This window comes from Bombus vosnesenskii, unplaced genomic scaffold (genome assembly GCF_011952255.1).
Source record: "Bombus vosnesenskii isolate JDL3184/JDL3185 unplaced genomic scaffold, Bvos_JDL3184-5_v1.1 scf7180000013295, whole genome shotgun sequence".
In the NCBI taxonomy this organism is placed as follows: Eukaryota; Metazoa; Arthropoda; class Insecta; order Hymenoptera; family Apidae; genus Bombus; species Bombus vosnesenskii.
In genome coordinates, this window is record NW_022882946.1 from 1,911,718 (window position 1) to 1,929,965 (window position 18,248).

General features: G+C 34.8%; 1 protein-coding gene and 1 long non-coding RNA gene across 5 annotated transcripts in view; one reads left to right on the forward strand and one right to left on the reverse strand.

The window, feature by feature from the left end:
• LOC117233447 overlaps window positions 1–18,248 on the reverse strand; it is a 29,200-nt gene that overhangs the window by 10,110 nt on the left and 842 nt on the right. The window contains exons 2-3 of one of the 4 annotated variants that reach the window (XR_004493315.1): window positions 6,768–6,833; window positions 271–450 (exon numbers count right to left, since the gene is read on the reverse strand). This is a non-coding gene — a long non-coding RNA (uncharacterized LOC117233447). Of the gene's footprint in view, window positions 1–270; window positions 451–507; window positions 1,208–6,384; window positions 6,438–6,767; window positions 6,834–18,248 lie in introns of those variants that run through there. The other 3 variants (XR_004493318.1, XR_004493316.1, XR_004493317.1) reach the window with 3 other exon arrangements.
• Window positions 13,102–16,997, forward strand: LOC117233443 (UDP-glucuronosyltransferase 1-5-like). The gene is made up of 5 exons (XM_033493767.1): window positions 13,102–13,597; window positions 14,163–14,530; window positions 15,131–15,350; window positions 15,439–15,658; window positions 16,075–16,997. Exons 1-5 carry the CDS (start codon window positions 13,117–13,119, stop codon window positions 16,361–16,363), a joined length of 1,578 nt encoding a protein of 525 aa, XP_033349658.1. The 5' UTR covers window positions 13,102–13,116; the 3' UTR covers window positions 16,364–16,997.

An 18,248-nucleotide genomic window follows, 5' to 3' on the forward strand; every position in this document is an offset into this window, starting at 1 on the left:
TATAATATTTTCTTATCGTTTTTTTTTTTTTTTTTACAGAAACTATCTTAGGAAATGTGAACACCATATACATATATATTTATGAAATGATTATGGCAGAATGATTAGAAAATTGATATATTCAATTAAGGAACTACTAGCCTTGAATCAACTAATATAACTATAATTTAAAAAAATTATAATAGAACGATAATAAACTAAGAGAACTATAATATCAGGTGTAAACACATTCTGTTTCTCAAGATTACATTCAATCGTTAAACCACTTACCACAAAACTTCACCGTAGAAAACATGTTCAAACTCCCAACAACCATCAATCGTAACACCTACTCAGCGAACCAGCATCACCGCCGCGAACAGGTCTTAAATTATGATACACCCTTCCTGCGACCGCAGGAGTGTTCTCCATTTAACCGAGTGCCACGATCCATCATTTTCTTCGAGTTTCCTGTTAACAAACGCAAAGAATCAGATCAGCAAATCTTAATCGTTCATTTTCACTTACTTCCTGAAATCGCGAGTATCGTCGATATCCTTATCGGTGATGGTTCGATCGAAGTAAAGTGATTCGTAGGTTGGAATGGTCGGCACTTTGTGCGAAATCAATAGGCTGGTCGCGCGTGTACGCGAGCGAAGCGAGCCCGGGATGAAAAAAAACGAATGCTCGACGAGAAACCAAAAAACGATCTAAAAAAGAAACACGGGGAAAAATAGAAGCAAAAAGCAAAAAGTAGAAAAACACAACAAAAAAAAAAAAAAAAAAAAAGGATAGAAGGGGAACGGGGAAAAAATATTCTAACTCTAGCCAGCCGTTATCGGGAACTATTGCGCTAGCTGTCTGGATGGCCGCTTTTAATCCGTTAAATGCCATTTCCTTGTACACGTCAGCTGCGGACCAATGAGCTTTGGAGGCACCGAAATGTCCGCCACTCGTGCCGCCGTTCACTGCCAGAGACTAGGCATCCTCAAGTGCTCTCTTAGCCTATTCCGTCGGGATTCCATCGGGATTCCTCGTGTGCGTGTATACACAGTACACAGCCACGCGTGTTCTATCCGATCGCCGCGTACTCGATAAACGACACCGGAAGCAAACCGTCTGGCAGACAGATTGCACTGGATTCCGACGTGTGATTCATATCCCGTCCGAGGATCCGGACTCTAGCACCGTTTATCTTCGAACAAGGAAAAAGAGAAGAAAGGAAAGAAATTTTGAGATGTAAAGAGCTTGATATTTTCCCGGGAATCGTTACAGGCGGACCGGGTTATGTTCGTTAAGGGTTGAAAGATTATTTCTTTATACAGGGTGGTTGGTAACTGGTGGTACAAGCGGAAAGGGGGTGATTCTACGCGAGAAAAGAAGTCAAAAATATAGAATAAAATTTTTTCGTTTGAGGCTTTGCTTTCGAGAAAATCGACTTTGAATTTTCGCTCGGTACGCGTGCACTTTATCACGTCTCGTTATAACGGATCTCACTGTAGATCGTTGTTTCGATTGACGTTATTTTTTTAATTTTTAAAATTTTTAAATTTTTAAATTTTTAAATTTTAAATTTTTAAATTTTAAATTTTTAAATTTTTAAATTTTTAAATTTTTAAATTTTTATTCTATATTTTCGACTTCTTTTTTCGCGTAGAATCACCCCCTTTCCGCTTGTACCACCAGTTACCAACCACCCTGTATAATTGTTTGTAATAGCGTTTGATCTTCATAGTCGTTGCATAACAAGCAATGAACTAAATAACGGTGAGATTTTACATCGAAATTTAAAATAAGCGTCACTGTAGCTGATACACAGCGGATTATTGTATTAAGTTTGGAATAGTTTTATAAATACCGACGTTTTTTGAGCTTCGTTTCATCCGCTAAGGGTTAATAAGCATATCGCGCAAAGTTGCGTCAGCGTGTAGCGCATAAAGTAAGACAATCGCATCGCGGCTACATGCGCGCAACAAAAAATAAAGTAGTCAAGAGGATGAAGGAAGAAGAAATATGTAACAAGAGGATGAAGGAAGAAGAAAAATGTAACAAGAGGATGAAGGTAGGAGAAAAATGTAGCAAGAGAAGAAACAAAGAGAAGAGGAAAAAGATAACGTGAGAATTCTCGGGACACGACAAGCTTGGTGAAACCGTGGCCGTCTCCATGGTCGTTGAGGTGTATACGCAACGTATACATAGGTTCGGACAAGTCGCGCATGAAAATTTCAACGGCGACAATCGCGTTCCGCCGGGCAAAGCGACCGGCTACGCTCTCCTGCCCCACGAGTCGATAATGCACACCTCCGCGCGTATCTCATTAAAGTTGGCGGTGTGAAATGCGCGCCAGAAAAGGAAAAAAGGAATCGACGCAAACAGCCGTGAAACGCACCAATGCTGGTCCGATGACGCCGCGTAATCGAACTTTTTTCCTACCTCCGTTCCTTTTCTTTTCCGCCCTTTTCTCGCTGTCTTCTTTTTCTCTTAGTTGTTCATATTGTTGCCGATATTGTTTTTTGCTGTTCTTACGCTAAGAGAGGAAATGGGATTGAAAAAAGGAAAATTCACGATGGAACACGACTGAGTGTCTTAATATGCGTATATTGTTCTTCTCGTAAATGAAGTAGCACAAAAAGAACAAAAATACCTTTTAATATATATAACAATAACACACACTATTATTTATTGTATATGCAAACAATGGAAACTTTGGTATATCCTTCATAAGGTAATCTGTTATTTTACATACGATGAATTATCGTAATTGAGCAGGAAAAAAGGCAAGATACGTAATTGTTGCATAATTTTCTTAGAAAGCACGGGGGAAATTTTTTAATCGACGAAACAAGTAACTCTGAGTGATGCAAAAAGTTAATGAGGATCTTCAGATTGAGGGTTAATTGGAAGATTTGGTGAGCGACTAAATTTATACAGTAAACCAGTACTATACACGGATAATTATAATTAAAAAGAAAATATAAATATACCACATATATGTACTTATTACAAACAAACTAAAATATCCTACATATATAAATGTACATAAGTATACTTATACTATTATGTGTTTCTACTAATTGTAGTAGCAAAAGATTCTGAAACCCGTGATTTTTTCATGTTTTTCACTGTTAAACTATCTCTCGTTGCAATTTCACGCACGAACAAACGAAAGGAAACGACGTCGTTGAATCAACGAGCCGCAGGAACAAGCGAATACGCAGCATACGACGATGCTGCTCGTCTTGAGTTACGAGGAATCAGACGAAGCCAGCAGTATGCAGCACGATGTATGTATCTGGTGTTCATTACAGAGCGACGAGTGCGCTGATTCACCGAAGAGAAACGCGACATGATAAAGGCACAACGATATAACAGCGGGATAATATTTTCTAGTTTATCCGCGTCCAATACGCGTGCACTGGAAAAAGTTCCGAAGGACGTTCGTAACGTTCGCGTCGGTCGTCTATTGCCCGTCGAGAGATATCGCGATGTCATGGTTTGCCTAGTAAAAAAAAAAAAAAGGAAAGCAAAGAAAATACGAGATATATAATGTCTATATAAAGGAACGAAAGGGAAAGAAAGCAGGGGGAGAGACGTTTGAACGACATGTATGAAAATTCGAATGAAACGTAGCTTCCAGATACAACTCGTAAATTTAGAAGATACGCCGCGATTCTGACTGGTTTCTATGAGGCGAATGAGAGTGATGTTATGATTCTGATAGTGACGATCTGAATCGTAATTAATGCGATATCGCATCTATAAAGTTAAATATATGGACTGATTACATGATTTTGTTCGAACGTGATATATCTTTTACTACTGATTTTTGTAGCATTATTAATTAATGGTGATTTTATTTTTAGTATTTATTAGGACCCTCTTATATAATTAAACTAATTATAATATTCTTCGTATCAATTTCTTTATTCTTATTGATAGTATTTTGGTTCGTTGAAAAGATCATTTTTTGATCGGTAAGTTAACACGATTTAATAAGAAAATTATTATAAACGTGTCATAGAATTTATAATTTTTTTTTTCTATACTAAATATATAGCGTGATACGGTTCTTTGACACGAATCATCGTCATTTTGTCAGTTTGTACAATGTTTTTTTTTAACGTAACATATGTATTCATGATTTACTACAGATCGTTGTTGTCTGTCAATTTAGATGAATTTGTTCTCGTACATATGTTTTGACATGAATCTTCGTCGTCTCGTCAATCTGTGTCATTTTGTTTTTGCGTATTGCATGTGTTTCCATGTGTATTTTTAACTATCGTAGCTGACAGCTAACCGACTAATATAATTTAAATATAAATATTACACGAAACACGAATCTGTTGGTATTTGGTAATTGTGATGGATGGTTTATTGAAATATCGAGAAAGTGATAAAGTCTGACCATTAAACATGCATAAAAAAATGTTATACGAGATATAATGAATAACCTGAAATAGCACAACTTTCAAATATTAAAACAGTATTTCCTAATCAATTAATTACTTCGGTTAAAAAGTTCAAATATACTTCTCTTTCATGAAATAAGGATAAACTTTGCTATCAAATTTCCAGTCAAAATTCAATAAATTATACAAGGTAAAAATAATATATGATAAATTTTTAGGATAACTTCTTCCTAACACAGAATTAACCGACATTTGTGCAAAGTCATTCCACTCCAAATGTTACTCTGTTACTGCACACTCTACATTTTAATGCTTCCATATTTCTTTTTTTATTTTCTGTTTTATGATCTACGCCATGAATTTATCAACGTCAAATGTCCGTGTGACTCTTACCAAATAATATGTATGTACTTCTAATATGTAGTTATAATAATTACAGGCTATGGAAGATTAATGCCGTCCTGGGTTAATATTTATGGAAATTTCAATGTATTCGTATAATCGCAACGTGTCAGATGCATAATTATGGTCATCGATACTTGCACGATTCCAAGTAGAAACATTTCACGCACATGTTATTTGTCAATTTCGATTGATTTCCATATCTAGGTAATTGTAATTTCTTCATTATTTACTTATTAGGTATTTTCTTTATTATTTCAGGCATTTGATATAAATGCTACCTTAGAATTGTACTATGTATATTATGTAACAAATGTATCTACTACGTTCTTTACAACGTAGCATCATTTTTATTTTCATTTATATGTGCAACACCACAATTAATTATTTTTAAAGTAATCAAATGTTCATGCGCGTATTTGTAAAGGTCGTCTTCGTCCTGTATATGGAAAAAGTTTTCAACTTTGCGGGAACCACGGTGAAACCATTTAATACACAAAATGTAGTTTTACATTGCAACTTCAATCATTTCCTTATAGAAATCGTTTGTTGTTCGGTTTTATAATAGATAAGCGACTTAATTCAATGATGGAAAAATTGGGAAAGATAATTATTTTCTACTTATATCTATCGCGGATTTGTTTAATTATTACAGCTTTGATATGATAAAAATCGAAGACCATAAAACGATCTACGGTCTACATCGAACAAAAATGCTTATAGTGTCACGATAAAGATTTATCACGGGATATCAAATTTTTTCTTTCTCTTTCTAAGCAAATCTCACATTATTCCAAATCATATCTATACAATTAAATAATTAAATATCGATATGATTTTTAAGGAATAAATGGAACCCAAATTAACGCTTTCTTATCAGAGTTATGAATGTTAACATTGATGTTTATCATAAAGATTACACTACTTATATTAATAAGCAAAAGTGCGTGTCACGATAATGAATATGCGATATCATTTCGAGTCTTATCTTTACTTGGATATTGAAAGTGCTTAGTTGTTGCAAGTAATTGCCGTATTGCACCACTATATTACATAGTACAATGCAATAATAAATTTTTTATCGGATTCTTCACGTTACTCTAATAATAATAATAATAATAATAATAATAATAATAATAATAATAATAATAATAATAATAATAATAATAATAATAATAATATATTATAATAAATTTCGAAAATTAGATTCACAAGATTTCGTAGATTTTTAGCAATTGCATAAACTAGAGATGTTGAAAGAAAGAAGCGAAAGCTGTTTGAAAGAAACAAACAAACAAACAAATATTTGGAAAGAGAAATGAAAGAAATACTGTTGCGTTCTCTCAACTAGGTGACGATCAGTTAAATTGAAAACTGTTCGGTTGGGTCGCGAACCTTGAAAGATATTAACGCTCAAACTGGACGGAGTTTAAAGAGTTCTAGTTTGCTTGTCATTTTTACGTTCATTTGAAATGTTTAGTACAAAAGAATATGAAACGTAAGAGATATGAAACGTAAGAGTCCTATTCTCGAAGCACCTGGTGCTTATATTCTAGGTGACTGTTGAACTATTGGTACGTCTTGTACGTACCTGGTCGAGGATGCGTAGCGTAACGTCCCGTTGGCGACCTCATCCGGTGTTCTATTGTCGAATTCTAATCTAGGGTCGAAGTTTGTAATACGTCGTCTGCTATTGAGCGAAGCCGTCGAGCGCTTAAAGATGCTAATTATATTGTCGACGTGATCCGAATCGTAAATTTTTATAATGTGCGATGCGAGAAATTCCAATTTCTCAAGAAAATAGCAGATGTGCTATCCGTATCATAAAGTTGGGATAATCTTGTATTTTCAACAAATACAAAACGATATAATGAATAAATATATAACGAAGATATCAAAATATACATACATATATCATAGGTAAGTAAATATGCCATGGAAATGGAAATCGCAAGTCTAAAGGTGTATTCTCACTATGTCGATCGGTATTGCCAAAATCGATGAACGTTTCCACTGAAAACACAAAGAACGTGCATCAGTCTGTAAAATAAAATGAAATCTAAAAGCACAAACTCCTTGTGAATCGCTCGGCACGAGGTCGTTGCCCATATCGGCGTGACTTTCTTCGAAAGATACCGCTACGAATCGGTTTCGAGTTTGGAACAAACATATCACATCGGCAGGTGCCAATGTCATATTCTTATCATCGACCTGTGTCTCCATACGTTTGATTTGAGTTATAGATACAGCGAACTCAACCTTAAGACAATGTCACGAAACTATATTTTTGAAAACAACAGAATATGCCTTAAAAAATGAAATCAGTAAAAAATGTTTCAACAAAATGAGCATAAGAGTTTTTAACCAGAATAAGATTTCATAGGCCATACTAAGAAAGACGAGTTATTCAAACCGCTAATCACAGATTTTCTTAATTAACGCGTAACAATCTTATGCAATATGTTATCAGTATAGATAACACTTGACATTTACTTAAGTGCAATATGCTAATAAAACTATTAAAATAGAGCTGCTCATGAATCTCATTTAACCTCAGAAACGTCAAATAACAGAAGAATGCGCGATGTAATCGTGATATGACCTTTTTTTGCATCCGCATTTGCGTAATTCAACTGAAATGTTCAGATAGTCACGGGATGATCATGCAAATTCTGTTCCGTAATTGAAAGCATTTTGCAATACGAGTACAGGCTAATTAATTTTGTTATTATCTTCAACTATTCATATTTCATTTTTATTTCTATTAAGCAACAAGATCTGTAATATCATGAGAGAAACACAAAAAAGTCACATTTGTGTTATCATAGACGGAAGTTCATTTTCTTACTCTAACCTTCAATTAATACCTATGTTTTTTAATAACTTTCTAATGAGCCTCAATAGACGAATGATACCAATATGTGACTACAATAGAATAAGTTGTATTTATTAATAATGGGTGTATTAAAATCACTAGTATGTACCATGAATGACGCTTATCGCGTAAAATATCTAGCCTATATGTATAAAAAGATTAGCTAAAATTTGCAACACTTTTATGTCGCGTTTCTATGCAACGTTTTCAATTGGAATTATCGCGAACGTTACAGATTCGTGTTTCGTGTTATTCTTTCCGACATTTATCCGCGTTTAATGTAAAAGTGTTTGATTTTCGGGAGGCGAGCCTACCTAGTAGAATATAAGAGAATTAAGTATTCAAAGAACAAACAATCTAATGAAAGCATAACTCAGATTATCGTAGCTATCTATGATCCAAAGATACTAACTAAGAATAAGAAGTCAATAAAATCGAACAAATGCGACTGTCTTATCATTATTCGATGTAATATATAAAATACCGGAAAAGTTAGTATTTGCAATAATTACAAACAATATTACGATGGTATTGTTGGAGAACAATGATGATGAAATTTCACCCATGATAGCTGATGGAAAGATTAAAGTGGAAAATTTTCTCTAAAAATTAAGAAAGTTGACGGTAAAAGAACACGATTGGCCTTTCTAATGGATCGAAGAACGCAGCATGATTTACTACTAACTGGTGATATCGTGCAAAAAGTGAGATTTTTATGGGATAATGTGGTGACTACGACGAAAGTGGTTTGCATGTCTGTAAACGCGAGTGCCAGGTGGTACCGAGATGGAGACACGCGTGAGTCAACAAGGATCGAGGTTATTCTTAATTATGCTACCTGACCCTGCACGAGACACAACATAGAAAGAATGGTGGGTGGCAACTTGAACATAGCCGAGTAGCCCGATCAACTTGGTTGAAAGAATCCCATTCGTGACAGGGTGCTCCATAAATCGCTCGCGTGCTCTACCGAAAGCGATTAATATCCCTTGGATGACAGAAGCATCGATGTATGTACGAGGTACAATGGAACTTTGAATATTCGAATAATCGCTATCAGAACGTATTATTATTCGAACGATTTACTATATTCGAAGATTCGATCGTTATGTTGGGAGAAACCTAACGCTTACATAGATGCTATGATGAGAATAATTTACATACATATTTAAGTAGCAATTTCGTAAAACGCTGGAGATATGATTTAAATACACATAAGTCTATCTAATCACGTTTACCAACTACTTCCGTCAAATCATGAAAGTCACGCAGCTGGCAGTGCCATCGTTGGTCTATCATTTTTATTGCAACGACTGATAACTTCACCGATACACGCCTAAGAGAGGGGTTTAGCATTACACGTTTGAAGCAATTTCACCGAGTTTCGTCTGATATTCGACGAATACGCTCATGCAATCACGATGAAAATGCATAATTTCACGAGAACAACAAATGACATTCCCCTAATCTTTATTACTTTTCTATATATGAAGGATATTATAGGGAGATTATAAAATCAACGGTGTTAAACTTTATTTATGCTGGAATGTCTGAAGAAAGAATTTGTAGAAAGATGCAAAGCTATAAATCAAAATTGTATGCAGAATTGATAATTAGGAAAATTTAGCGAGTCACAATTATGAGTTTCAAAACTGTCCTGAAAAGGTAGATTGCAACATGGACGAAACGTTGGGCAAATATTCAGTTCCAAACGATGAACATAATTTCATTATTTTGGCTAAGCATATCGTACTCTTTATATAAAAATACAATACGGGCATCAGACAGAACTTTTCAATTCTATTTTTTATTACTCTACGTTCGATTCTATATTCGATAAACACAATTTTAATTGCACAATTTGTTTCATAAATTCAAAGATTATAGACCCAAAATCTCAAATATACTATCTTGTTAACTCGTTTATTTTTTTTTTTTTTTTTTATCGCTATAGAAATTTCTGCTTATCGTCTGAAATTTATACCGCGACAAGCGATCAGTCGTTCCTCAGACAGGATTTTCGCAAGAACAGCGACAGCAACATCGCGTGAAGCGTCGAACTCGTAGGATTCACCGTTTTCCATAGCACAGGATGTATGCGTGGTGTGTGCGGACACGCTTCACGGTATACGCGTAACCGAGCAATTTCTTCGACGAGATGGAAGAGATCGATGCTACTTTGGCAAGCCATCGGAGCATTGCGCGATCGTGCAAGACGAGCTCGACGATCCGTTGCATATGTCGCGGCTATATACGCAAACTCCTCGCGGAATCCGGCTAGCTGTCTAACGACGCCGTCGAGCCAGAAGCAGTCCGTATCAGCTTCAATTCGCTGGTAAATGTTTGTCTTTCAAGGATTCGTTTCTCTTGCTTGAACACGAATACATTCGCGCTTCGATTCTTCACGGAAATCGCTCCGATTGATGGGTTCGTTCGCATCAATTCGTACGATTAATTGAATCCTTGAAATTCCAAAATTTTATTCTATTTGTTACAAAATGTTCGATACGATACGCCGTGTTTATAGTTTAGATAATTTAATCATCGTTGCTCGAGACACTAGACCGAGATCTACGAGAGATATAACAGTAAAGATTATTTGCTACTGGTATGATAAGCTGATAAGTATTTGCTAGTAAAATAGTAGCTAGTAAAATAAAAGAGGTTACTAGATATAATTAACGCGTAAGATAAGGGATAACGAGGATCACGTGCAAGTATAAAGAATTGTGATATTTATTAGACAGCGGATTGTATTACAAAACTGAGTGTGGATGGTGCGAATGTTTCTGAGTTGATAACGGCTTAAATATCGCGGGATTAATAACAAACTATTGATACACACTAACTGGAAACTACTCGAGATAAGGCTCTTATAATCCCTGATACGATAGTTGTTAACGTAGGAGAAACACGTGGATTTATCGATTATACATTTTGAGCTTGCAAAGGTGGTCAGTTCAATATAAAACCCCTTCAGTGGCTACCCCCACGTTACCAGCCCTCGAGGGTACGGTGATTTTTGCCAGCGATCATAACACGCAATGAACTTTTATGAAACGCATATCAATACATGCTGGGTGTTTTATTTGGTGTTATTTATATTGGTGTTAGGAAAATCAGAATTTCTTAGATTTATAAACATATGAAGATATAAACGTGTAAAAGTATAAATAAATAAAAGAGATAAAAACATAAATCCTGAACATGGGATGAGCATAAGGAGAAATTCTGAATAAAACGTGTAGGTTTTTTTCGACAAGGTTTTCTTTTAAATACTTTCGAGGTTATATATACTTATAAAACGAAGTTGTCATCCAATAGATAATAGCAAATAGAAAAAATGATGTATGGCTTTATGAATAACACTGTCATGTCCCGCGCTGCGCACGCGCCGTAACGTAGACTAAACGTTGATATTAAAAAGTTACGATTGTATGTAATCGGATATAGATCGTATTTCAACTTTAAAATGATATAAAATGATACATACATAAAGATTACAAAATAATGATTTTGAATTTTCATATTCATATTTCAACATTTTCAACATATTTCATATGTTAGGACTTTGCAATGTATAAGTATATCTTTGAAGATGACGAATTTTGTTCCTTCATGAGAGACGAGGAAAAGATGTTCAACGACGTTTGTCATGCAAACACCGTTTCATAACTCACAATGTTTCTAATATTCCATGATTGCTGCGTCATCGTAACGTCAATTTCTAGTCGACAACGATCTTCGAGCAGTTAACGATTTCCACCGAATGCCGATAGTGAAAATCGTCTGGAAATTCCCTAGAAACTTACTAGACGATTCGCGATCGTTTCGCTTAAAAAGAATCCAATTTTGGTGTTCCGCGTGAAAAGCTGTCCAGGTTTCTCGATCTCTTTCGCGAACTTGCAAGGAAATTGAATTCCAGGCTACGATCGTTCGAGCAATTATCGGTGATTTAACCGGAGGCGAGCAACGTGCCCACGGGGGCGGTTAAGAAACTTGACAAACCTGGACGCAGAAAATCGTTTCGCCTCGTGTTACGTTGCGACAGACCGTCCTGGGATTTTACACTTTCTCGGTCGCGGAGAAACGAAACCGCCAGCCTGCGGCCTCGTGACGGGCAGCTATTTGTCGTTGATAGATGTTTTTCTTCCGGTACGGTTCGCTGCCCGCCACCAGATCCGCTTCTCTTACTTTCAAACGAATTTCACTGCCTCAAACGACAGAGAATAGTCTCATTGCGATCATTCGTATATGGTTATCTGTTTCTTCTTTCATCCGGGTCATATAATTGAAATTACGTCATTGATATAAATCATTTTTTTCGTATTACAGAATTTTTATTTGTACCTTAGATTTATGCAATGGATCTTTCTTCTCTGATTATAGACGATATAGTAAAGTAATAACCTATTTTACTTACATTATGTTAAAGCGTCGCGTTTACGCTGTTTGGATTCTCATAAGTAAAAGCTTTATCGTTGGCCTTTCCTGTATTGACATTGATTTTACAATGTTTGTGCATTTCCCTCATTGTTTTATTATCCTTATAAACGCTGAACAGTCGCCATATACAAATAATCTAATCTGCAAAATTTCGCTTATGATAAAAGTCAATGTGTAGTGAACGTGCATTAAAGCCTGTTGCATACGAAGCTTTGCATTTGGATTTATGACAACAATATAACACTAGTCTGTGTCATCATTTTAATACCGTAAACTGATCATAGGAAGCAACTGTATATTTTTAATAAACTTTCTCGTGACGTTTATTATTTGCTGATTTGATCTTTTTATGTAACAAGTGATTTCTGTCATTTTCACTTGATCGATGAAGTGTTTTTTATCACGATATTTACATACTTTTTCATGCTTTTAAATTGTATTCTACTTTTTATAGGAAAAGGGATGGGGGATACTAAAGACAGCAAAATGTTTACATCTTTTACGATTACTTTTGGAAATAGCCATGTGTATATCACTATTATCGATTGTAAACAATTTTTTACAAATCCTTGAATTCTGTCTTCTATCGATTTGTACAAACACAAATTTTACAAATGATGAACCATGCATTAATTTTTTAATATATGAAATATCGATAAATATATCGTACAATATATAATATACTAAATGGATATAGCATAAAAGCCCGCAATTTAATAATCACTGCTAAGATTTATATGATATGCATATGCAGTAAGATATAGATGTCAAAACAACAAATCCACTCCGCAAACATATGTTGTCATTACTCATAATAATAGTTAACTGTACTAGCGATATGTGACTGTAATTCAGCGATGACGGGTACCATTTTAAAATTATAATGTATACCGATATCCTATCATTATTACATAGATTATGTAAAATGACGATAACCTGAAGGCGTCCCTTTTAGTAGACCTACAACCAGGACTTGCTTCAGTTTGTCTTGACACAAGGAATATGAAGCACCACCTCTGTAGTCTGTTGTTCGTTGTGTGCGTCTTGTACATCGCGGAGCAATCGGAATGTTACAAGATTCTAGCCATCGTTCCGACACCATCTTACAGTCATCAAATACCGTACCGACGATTATGGCTGGAACTACACAAACGAGGTCACGAAGTTGTGCTAGTCACGGCGGATCCTATACCAAATATCAAATCACCGAATTTTACGCAAATCGATATTAGCCAATCTTACGGATCCATAAGGAGTTTAGATTTTGTTCAAATGCGATTTGAGGGAAAACGCTGGTTGCATATTGTGGAAGAAGAAATGTTGCCTATAGTCGAGGTTTTTGCGGAAACGGTGCTCAATTCTACAGAATTGCGGAAGCTGTATGCTGCAGACAGCAACGCAACGTTCGATGTCTATTTGACGGAATTCCTCTTCGCGCCCGCCACTTACGCTTTCGCACATCGATTCAATGTTCCTATAATAGGTACGTCTTTAACAATCATTTTTGTATTTATTAGTTTCGTTACCTTTATTTCGTTATGTAAATTACGAATATATATAGTGTGAAGCACGTGGCACGTGCAACCTAATGCTTTTTGACGTAGAATGTTCCGAAGAATCAACATGTGTAAAAGGTCCTCCAAACGACCTTTATATGTCTTCTGACATTTGAAGTAATTAAATGAAAAGGCATTTCGAATGTGATTCATTTAGAAAATAACATTATAGATTAAAAAAGACATATCGTATTCTAGAACTAAACATTCAGCATTTTCAAAAATATAGTTACCGAATACACTTTCCACTTTTCCAAATCATTATAATTGAACTCATTATCATATCGTGATTAGATCGCGAACGTCTACGCATTTATTATAAATTTGAAGATGCAAAAATATGAATATACATTTGCCAATATTACCAAAGTAAACTATTTGTTGGAATATTTAGTATTTCAAAAGAAACTATATTTGAGGTTACTTTTATTGTTAGTTTCTTTTAGATTAATAGATTAAGATCACCTCTAATTACGTTTTGCATGACCGTAGGGTTAAGTTCATTAGGGATACTTGCCGTTAACGAACACGCTCTTGGTGGATTGGTTCTCCCTTCTCACGAGTACACGTGGGAAATGGAAGACAACACAGGAACGAATCTACCGTTCTTGAAGAGACTGTACAATTTCGTCAACATGTGGCGTAGCTTATATTACGTTTACCACGAGATCTTTCCTCAGCAACAGAAATTGGCAGAAAAATATTTTGGGCCTCTGCCACCAATGTTAGACGTATTGAAGAACGTTAGCATGCTTTTCATCAATCAGGCCGACGTTATGGCACCGGCACGACCGAAACTAGCGAACGTAATCACGTTTACATCCTCCCACATAGACAAAGTTCCGAAAGCTCTGCCTAAGGTAGGGTTTATACAATAACATAAAACTTATGTGTATATTGAATAAGGATTTATCTAGCACAAATACAATTTTATTACTCGTATGTTTAGTAAAATAATAAATCGTATAGGAAGGGTAACAACTAAACTGTATGTAACGATATGATGAATTGGGTAAGATGCATTAGGTGGCTCTAGTTTTTTTACTATTGTTACAGTTTTTTACTTGTAAATTAACTCATAAATTTTTCTAAACCGGCATTACAAAACTCACGAATAGTAACAGAACCAACTTCCCCTTAGTTATTATTTTTGATGTATAACCTACTCTTTTACACACACGTGTCTTTGTCACGTGTGTATCTCAATTGTTTATGAAGGCTAACAGCAAAACTGTAGTATGTAACGATATGATGAATTGGGTAAGATGCATTAAGTGGCTTTTTTTTTTACTATTGTCCAAGTCTTTTACTTGTAAATTAACTCATAAATTTTTCTAAACCGGCATTACAAAACTCATGAGTAATAACAGAACCAACTTCCCCTTAGTTATTATTTCTTATGTATAATCAACTCTCTTACACACATGTGTCTTTAATCAGGATGTTCTATTTTGATACAGGACTTACAAGCATTTCTGGATGGCGCTACAAATGGGTTCATCTACTTCAGTCTTGGTAGTAACGCAAGAAGTGCAAGTTTACCACTGGAGATCCGACGCATGTTCTGCGATGTGTTCGCCAAGTTACCGTATAGAGTCGTCTGGAAATTCGAGGAGGATTTTCCCGAGAAACCTGATAATGTTTACATCGGAAAATGGCTACCACAACAAACCATTCTCGGTATGATCTTATTCTCAATAAAGTATTTATACATCGCAGATACTATTTCCCGATGAAAAATGATCTAACGAATCATATTAATCCACAGCTCATCCGAACATTAAGCTGTTCATTTATCAAGGAGGCCTGCAGAGCAGCGAGGAGACCGTCCACTACGGAGTACCAGTTCTTGGTTTCGCAATTTTGGCCGATCAAGATTATCAAGTAGCCAGAATGGAAGCTCTGGGCATTGGAAAATATTTGGAAATTACAACCCTTAAGAAAGATGAACTTGAAAATGCTATTACAGAGCTTATAACTAACAAAAAGTAAGTATAAACTGACTTTCTGTTATAATTGTGCTATTTTTGAGAGTTCGACACTAGAACTACCTAATCTATGAAAATGACGGACGAGTTTCAGAGTATTCGTTTTTGTAATCACGCGATCCTTTTGAAAAGATTTGTTTGGATCCCAATTAATCAGAATTGTTGGAATAAAGATTCCTGTGTTCTAAAGTATTGTTTCTGTAAGTTAATCGAGACTGTAGAATCATTCGAATAACGAAAGGAAAGCAATCAAGTTATTTTCATGTTGAAAAGTATTCAAAATGGAAAAATAATTAATAGGCTGAAATTTTGAAATCCTTTTAGCTACTAGATTTTCTAATAAATCTTTCAATGATATTGGTCGGTGATAATGTACTATTGTGATTTTCGGTTAAACTTAGTATGCTTGTTTTCAGGTACAAAGAAAGGATACATTACATCCGAAATGTCGTTCAGGATACACCGTACGATCCGGTAAAGAATCTCGCTTGGTGGACAGAGTACGTGATACGAACGAAAGGCGCCCCTCATCTTCGCAGTAGTCTAGCTTTTCAGCCTTGGTATCAACGTTGCGATATGGATATTGTAGTGTTTTTAACCATCGTAATTTTCTTGATCGCTTTTACTACCTTTCATTTAATTGCCAAGATTCTCGTCTACATTCATACGAATATCAAATCAACTGAAAAGCAAAAGATAAGCTAAGTATTTATGGCGCAATTGATTGAAGAGAAGTACTTATAGCACAATTCATTCCAAGTGACGCAAGCGTTTAGCATCTCATTTCAACGAATGAATTTTATCTAGTTTCGTTAAAAAAATGATCATCCTGCGTTTTATAATTGGCGACTTATTCTGGTCACAAGACTAACGATTTTGATATGTATAGATATATGTATACATACGTCTGTTGCGTTCCTGAAGTTATATCGTTTGTTTCCTAATTTATTGTTTTTAACTGTAACGCGTCTTTTGTTATCAAGAAAGAAAACGAAATACTTTAAACCATATATTATAAGGGATCAATCAGTATTGCTGGCAATATGTTGATCATATGATCAAATAGTACTTGTTAGTCGCGAATATGTCGCAATTTAGCCGATAAAGTCTCCTCATCCTGCTCTGTTAAGCGAAGCAAAATGTTGACGATGATTGATATTGTAATTTTAAAAAATCGAAGGTGTTATGTAGTTATTCGAAGTAAATCCTTTTTAATTGATACAAAATTATGTAGAAAAAGTCGTAAAGCCAAAGATGAATAGAATAATAATTAAAGTACATCTATTTAGGAAGACAATAATCTTTACAAACACTAATAAATATCATAATTTTTATACCAGCAAGTGATTCTTGCCATAATTTACCCTACGAGCTAATTATTATAGTAGCCCTTTGCTTCCTACCAAATAATCAGTCTACTTAACCTTAAAATTATGCTTATCAGAGTTTTCATTTAGTGAAAAATGATCTTTGTCAAGCACTTTTTTTTACTGGCAAATACTTGTCAGCCGCAGTTCAGATGGCAAATAATCTTTGATGTTATATCTCTCTAGCCTGGCATATCGAACAATTTCTCCTATAATAACAAAAGATATGTACCTGAAAAGAATTTCGTAGTATTGTTACAAGTACTTAGCAAAGCTGCGAACGATTTATATTCACATGATATCTTCATATTCTATTCATAAAACATTGATAAAGTATCGTTATAAAAAATATAGTAGCAAAATTCCAATCATTAATTAAATTATTGTTCATATTTAATTTTTGCGTATTAAAATTAATATGGACAGAAATATCCTCAGAAATGGAAGAGATCCGTTATGTTCGGTTATGAGCGTTTATGATAAAAGTGAACGTGCATTAAAGCCTGTTGCATACGAAGTTTTGTATTTGGATTTATAACCACACTATAATAGTAGTCTGCGTTAACATTTTAATACTGTAAATCGGTAATAGAATGCAACTGCATATTTCTAATAATCTTTTTCGTGATGTTTATTATTTGCTGATTTGGTCGTTTTATGTTAATAAGTGATTTCTGCTGTTGCCATTTGATCGATGAAATAGTATCGTGTACTAAATATGATAGCGAGTTGTATGATTGCAACATGGTAATGCAATGTTATATTACATGACATGGAGATAGAGATTCTATCCTTACAATTGATTTTCTATCTCGCTATTACATACGTACAAGGGTTTTTTTATCGTAATATTTATCACACTTTTTCCTGATTCTAATCCGTATTGTATTTTCTATAGGAAAAGCAAACAAATAATGGTGGACGCTACAGGCAGCAAGAAGCTTATATTTTTCACGATTACTGTCAAAAATAGTCATGTATATATCCGCATTACGGATTGTAAACAACTTTTACAAATCCTCGAATTTCTGTGTTCTATCGATTTGTACAAACACAATGCATTAAATTGTGTAACATATGAAATTGTGACAAATATGTCGTATAATATATAATATACTAAACAAATATTAATACAAATCTGTAATTTAATAAAAGGTCTATATGATATGTTTGATATAATATATTAGAACGTAGACGCCAAAACAATATATCCATCGCGCACA